Here is a 7,163-nt window from a genome sequence, read left to right on the forward strand (position 1 = left end):
GCCAAACGACGCACACTGAAATTAATATCATCGCTCATAAACGATCAAATAATTGAGATTATCGGATCGATACAATATACATATTTTGTAGGGTAATTCCTCGATGTGTACTTTTGGTACCGTTCGCACCAACTTGTTCGCTCGCATCGATATTCGATCACACCGGTAATACCGCCGGGTATATTATTTGCAGAAACTGGATTATTCCTGTTGACAATGTGTACGGATACGTGAAACTGCTGTTCTACCTAGGAAATAGTGGATTAGTTTGGAAACACACGGGCAATACTAACACTGTGAAACATCCTGGTCCGACAAGATCGTCTTACGTTCTTTGATAGGCAAATAGGCTAAAAATCACAGCGATGTAACTCCGTGATGTTTTCTCTATAATGATTGATACTATTAAGAAACTCCCAACACATGTTTTGAAATTATAGGAATATTATATTTTAGATATGTTAATATAAAAAATGTTTGTCCAATTGCCTCGGATTTTGATTTACGTTACTGTGATTCTTAACTCAAACGATTCTCTATAAAATTCTATAATATACAGGTCAATAATAATTGATTTGAGAAAATTTATATTGAATAAAATTTGATGTAATGAATAAACGAGAACGAATTATTAACAATGTAACGATTGGCACAGTCGACTCGATGTTTAATGGAAGTTTCGATTTATTATAATATGATACATTAAATACGACAACATTTAATCGTCGATTCGCGATCAATGGTTGCCAAGAGGCCAAGTACGCTAGTCAACGATTATTTGCAACAATTTTCCATGAAACATCGCGACGATTCCTTCCTGCACACGCGACGCACCTGAGTATAGTCATTTCGTGGACGTCAGATAGAACTAATTTAGACATTATGAGCAAGGTTGTCTGTGCGGAGCAAGGCAATAGAAGATAATGTCGTTAGGCTGTGCTGCATTACGCCGGATTATCACGATTAATTACGCACACCTGTACCTGTACGTGTATTGTAGGCCGAATCATCCCATTATATCTCGGCGAATTTTCTCCCTTTTGACACGACACGAAACGTGAATGTATTTATACTACGTACAGCGGTAAGCGTGAATCTATTATTTTCCGCTTACACCCTCATGATACTCGCTTTTTTCCCTTTCAGGATAGTTGTGAAAAGCTGGTCAACAACCGGTGGCGCGAAACTGTCGCGATCCCTCACCGCTGCCATTAGCGTAACAAATTTTCCGGGCGCAGGTCGAGAGAGATAGTTGACACCATCGACTGCATAAAGTTGTCGCTACCAGTAGTCCGCGGAACATCGTTGAAAAGTTTGTACTGGTAAAATGCGTCGGATCGCGACAGGATTATCGCCATTAATCGTGCCACTCGTCGCACGACAGATTATACAGTTACACTTTTACGATCGTGATAGTTACACACGGCTTACACATTTACACGTATCGCACGACGCTTAATAGAGATGGTGGCGTGTGAAATGCCAGAGCTCTTTGAGCCCGTACGCATGCACGTAGTAGGTACGCGCGTCTCTCTGCATTTATATGTGTGAATGGTGAAACACGATGAAATTTATATTCACTGTTTAAAAATACATGAAATATGTATTCACTGTTTAAAAATACAGTCAAATAGAGACAGGATCTTTTTGTCTCTCGCGATGATTCTCCATTATTCACGCGATACAAGGAATACGTGGGCGTTGTTCAAAGTGGCTACTTGAGCATCCGCGACGTTAACGATACACACTAGACTCGTTTCGCTATTTACACTGACGTTACCTTTTTAACTTGTTACATACTTTTGTCCCATTTGTCCATACGCGAGCATAGCATGCACACCTGTTCTACTTTCAACCGTACTCCTCGACTCAAGCTCAAATTCGTCACAATCACCACCCTTAAGAATTAATCATTACGTATCACGATAATTTTTCTCTCACCTTTGGAAGAAAATCGTAGTCTAGAAATTCCACGTCTAACTAGAGTCACTTGCGAGAAAAAGCTTCCTGGAGCAAACTGCACCTGTCAAGTCGTAAAAAGGTCGCAGACCACACATACAGTTATTCTCGTCTCTCCCTTGGACTTTTTTCCCTATTCTGAAATATCGCAACGTTCATCTTTCTATCCAGTCGACAGCACACGCTGTTACGGTCAGTTCGTGGCGTTCGAGTGCAACACCAGCTTTAACGTGGTGAACATCATCAATAGCGCGGTGCACTCTGTGACAGATGGCGAGGACGCGATGCTGTGCTGCATCGCGGCTGGATTATCTCCTTTGAACACGTGCACCAGCACCCGCGCCGGTTGAGCGTTACTCGCCTCGCAGGTGTAATTTCCGGAATGACGATCGGACGCACGGGGTACCTCCAGCCAGCTCTCGCGCCCGTTCAGATCCGTGCTGACATTGACCCCCTGATCGGTGTCATAGTTGATCATTCGGAAGTTATGGAACCAGAATAGATAGGAGGGCGTTTCGGTCGATTTTTTCACTAGGCAATGAAGCTGCAGGGTGCTACCCGGCCTCACGAACTTCTCCGGGGGACCGGCTATCTCGGCTCTGGCCTCTGCAAATGGTAAAACGTGACGCGTCAGACGTGAGCAGCTTACCGTCCGATCCCATATTGTTTACTAGAATCCGAGGCGGTTATGAGGGGCAGGGAAAGGGAAAGAGGTATGCATCGTGCGGCTGGTTAAGGGTTATACGGGGATGGCGTACAAAATCTCACTCGCTCTCCTCCTTTCTCTGTCTCGCTGTCCCGTTCTAGCTCGTTCTTTTAACCGCTCTATAGAACAAGCAACCTTTGTGTTCTCTCTCCCACAGGCTGACGCTACCCGGAGAATTTTAAGCTACCCCTCGTCCTACCACGAGTGTGACAGCTCTCTCTCTTTCTCTCCTACTGTAACACCTAGTCATCTCTACCTTTTCGTTTACTTGAACGACGTCGTGTCCGCTTGTCCGCTCACCGACGCGGATTGACATGGCACCCGTGAGCTTCCTATAGGATCAGGTGTGACGGAACATTGTAAACATGGGGGCGGAACCTTCGTCATCCCTCCACCGGATATACTTTTGCCCGTTCACCCTCAGTCCCTCGACGTCGGGGCTTCCGTTTCACGGCGCGCCACGGACGAACGCACGTGAACGAGAGTGTGAGTCGAGTTTTAAGCGGTTCCCTGCGTGATACAGGCACGCTCTTTTAAAGCTCTCGCTTCGCTTCGAATGCAACTCTTTTCCTCTCGAATCACGATCGACCGTTCATTCCGTCCGTTGAGTCCTGACCGTAGTCAGATGCTAGACGATGCTCGCGAATAAAAACAAATTCGTCACCGGCTAGAAGGACGTGTACGAAATTTATTAAAACGTCAGAACTCGAGGACGATCAGAATTCCATTGATTGTTCGTTTCCCGGTTTCATCTCGATTTTACCCCGTGACTTGAATACAGCCCCCGTTAAAACGATTGCGCTCTGTTGTTTATACGCTTCGCCTGGCTGACCAATTTCGTGCTTTCTCCACTTTCTCTTCTGCATTCCTATTTTCACCGACCAGCTCGGTCTATCATAGAGTTTTTTCGTTTTTTTTTTTTTTTAATCTGTCCACCCATTTCTCTCTTTCCGTCCGTTCAATTATGCCAACGTATTATCCGAGATCTTGTTTGTAATTTAGTTTCTTAATTAATTTCCACGGGGAAAAAGAAATAACGGCCGAGGTACTATCCCGTGGAAATTGAGAAGCTTATTAAATGTGGTGTGATGTAATCCCTTCTGTGGTCTGTGTTTAAAGTTTTAAGGGTGATGTAGCAATATCGGATGATTAAAATTAGATCCGCGCGGCGGCTGCATGAACGCATACTTGGAAAGGTCGACGTACTTCTTAGCCCGAAGCAACTTATTTATCTCTTGAAAAAATAATATTTTTTTTTATTTATCTCGACTAATTACGCACTAATGAGACGTCATTAAGGTCAACTTTTGAATCTATCTTCGTTTCGACCATAATGCCGACGATCGTTATTGATTCCGACGTTACCAGGCAAGATAAATTCTTTCCGAGTCGCTGCCCTCGTTAAATACGCCTTTACCAACTTCTTATTCTCTGGTAATTCAATCTGATTTTCAGCCACGAAGCCACTCGCGAGTGGTGGTGCATACCGTCGACTCGAGAAAGGGCTGGCTCAATCCATTCACTTCGATCGCGTTTTAATTAGTGAGCAAGCTACAGAATTCAATTCTTTCTTCCTATCTAGTCTCACTTCTTTTACCGGAGGCGATAACCAAAAGCGACGGGAATGTCCTGCGAATGCTAATTCTCTTAACTCGAATTAATCGATTAATCGCATTAACTCGGCGGCCTCGTCTTTGAAACTGCTCGCCATGTCTCACCACGCCGCGGATCACTGTGGAACCGTACGCAGTAGTGTATAGCTATGCACGTCATGCTTAAGGGGAATAAGCGCGCGTATAGTCAGACGCTCGGAGCCGACTGGTTTCTCATAGTTTTCTTAAAGCGGGAACTACAAAATAAGTCGCGCATTGACCGAAGAGAAATCCAGCAAATCAGAACCAGACAAACCGATGCTCTATTGTCGGAAATATCTTTTATCGAAACTGTGATACGATATCTCGAGGAGCGTTCAAGAAATTTTCTAGAAAAGTATCTGAAAATGGTGTGTTAGTTCGATGTTCAATATCACTTACAATTCCTTGTTCGAAAGTGTATCGATGGCGATCGAACGAATGGGCACCGGTAATTTATCGCGAGCAAAAGAGAAAATAAATAGGTGCAACAACCGAACGTATAAATTTATACCTGTCCGAGGGACACTGCGGTAATTAGCGAATCGGCTTTACACAAGGGAGGCGCAACACGAATCGATCATCGAAATCCAGGATATTTCGTCTAGCATCCGGAGTAACATTCGTCCCTGTCCTGCCGTTATAAACCGTCGTTGCCATTTAGCAGCATATAAAATGCTGTAATCGAAACGTCCTAGCGCCGATGCCGCTATACATCATCGCTCAGATCAGAAGAATCTCGGCCCATGAATTTCAAGCGTGGGAGAGGAAACGTAAATAATACGCGTCCCAGATTCGGGCGGGGACGAGCTCTAGACAGGAGAGAGTATAAATATTAGAAGCACCTGAGAAAGGTTCTCGTACGTATTCGTCAGATGTCACGAGAAAAACACGATCCCGAAAACCAGGGCAAAATTAGATAGCAAACTCGTACGTGCTCGCTAGCGCGGGGGCATATTCGCGCACGCATGAAATGCACACGTTTAAACATAGATATATAAGCACATGGATCTATGGGCACAGATATAGGAGCGTAGTTCTAAAAACTGGAATCTAAATGCAAATACTACATGATACACATAGATAAAGACATACAGAGAGAGAGAGAGAGAGAGAGAGAGAGAGAGAGAATGCGGTGCTTAAAACGGCGACGCTGAGACTGAACATCGTAATTCATGGAACTTCTGCCTCCTGCGTCTGATAAAAAGCATTTTCTCGCTATTGATCGGACGACTGCTTAATAAAATCCAGACAAAAGTGCTCTTTCGCTATCCTCAGACGATATGGCTCTCGTACGAGAGTCTGCCTAAATAAAAAAGAAAATGTAGACACTGAACCGAAACAAAGACAAAATTGAGTAATAGAGACGACGAAAGAGTTGAGAAAAAGCGGAGGGTGAATCGGAAAATAATCTGGAAGCAGACGATCCGGTGTAGAAGGGAACAGTCGGATTCCGGACTCTTTCTCCTAGAGCTGGTGTATAAAGAAAAAGCAATGTCGCTATAGATGTTCTTTTGCTTGGGCCTCTTATCACCAAGCCGGACAAAGTGTGCTATCTCTAAATAGCCACGATGCTCTTTACGTGGCCCTTTGAGAAAGAGCTACACCACTTTTCGCGCCCACGTACAAGGCTACTCAACGAAAAGAAACTCATCTTTTCTGCCTACTGTATTTGCATTATTTAATCGTGCATTCGTGGTATGTAATATTCACTGTCGCTGACGCAGTTAGGAATAAAAGAAACGAGTGGGCGCTCTCTGAATGGACCGCATAGACGATGATGTATAAATCGAATCGTTGAAATTGATGAAAAAGAGGAAAAATGATTGATACGCGTAATCGAAACGATATTTTCCCAATGCTTGTTTGCCGTTGTTGAATATGCTCTCTCACGGGCGCGAAAACGGGCAGCGTAATGGTGAAAAGAGCTCTTTTTGAAACGTTTATTTCAATTTCATTAGCCATTCAACGGAATGAACAAGAATTTAATTTATTCCATTCGGCCGGTCGAATGACAGACCGGACATTCAATCGAATCTGCGGAAATAACACGCGAGATGCTGAAAATTGTATTAATAAAAGGGACGGTTAAAAAAACGGGGCGCGTATTTATGGCCGTCACAAGCGACGGTCGATGTTGATACACTACGTGTACGTATCTACGTGTGCATCTATGCACGAGCACGGCCGAAAATCGAACGGAGGCCGCACGCAAATGGGTTATATCGGTGTTTAATTTCACGCTTACCGACAACCTCGAGGAACAGAAATATACTCGTGGGTGGATGGGTGGATACTTGGCACTGGTACAATCCGGCATCCCTCGGTTGAACGTATTTTATTTGAAGAGTCCAATCCTCGCTGTGGTGGTAATGAATTGCCTGGAACCGCTCGTCGTTGGCGTACGTTTTCAACCCTACGGTTAGTAACTCCTGAAGGTCCTTTCGCTTGATCCACGACACCTGAGAGCCGGGCAAAAAGTCTCGTTAACAAGAATGATCCATCGTCCCCGACCAGAATTGGTCATGAAACTGGAACCGGGAAAAAGAGGGACCTCCGTCTATAATGACAAGTGATCCACCTCTTTACTGCGGGCAGCTTGAATTTCACATTGCTGTCCGCCTCTGTCGTGTTAATTCGAATAAACGTGCCTGATCAATAGGTGATAAAACGATTTTTAGTATCTAATGTTATGCCAACGATATTTTAATATCTGATCTGACTATGATTTAAGATATATTACCATATTTCTAAAATTAATGTCTCGGTTTGTAGTAAACCACAGCCCCAATTAAGGACGTATTGGGTATACAGTCAATCCCAAAAGTTTATGTACCTTAGAAAAACGTATTTCCTATAATTAAAAA

General features: G+C 43.9%; 1 protein-coding gene across 1 annotated transcript in view; it reads right to left on the minus strand.

Moving 5' to 3' along the window:
- Window positions 1-1,583: 1,583 nt before the first annotated feature.
- LOC108631120 (uncharacterized) overlaps window positions 1,584-7,163 on the minus strand; it is a 36,355-nt gene continuing 30,775 nt past the window's right edge. Inside the window, exon 5 of the mRNA XM_018034837.2 lies at window positions 1,584-2,565. Within this exon, the coding sequence (XP_017890326.1) occupies window positions 2,153-2,565 (413 nt within the window). The 3' untranslated portion in view covers window positions 1,584-2,152. The remainder of the gene's footprint in view (window positions 2,566-7,163) is intronic.

The sequence above is a fragment of the Ceratina calcarata genome, unplaced genomic scaffold (genome assembly GCF_001652005.2).
Source record: "Ceratina calcarata isolate Rehan_Ccalc_2016 unplaced genomic scaffold, ASM165200v1 scaffold81, whole genome shotgun sequence".
Taxonomy (NCBI): domain Eukaryota; kingdom Metazoa; phylum Arthropoda; class Insecta; order Hymenoptera; family Apidae; genus Ceratina; species Ceratina calcarata.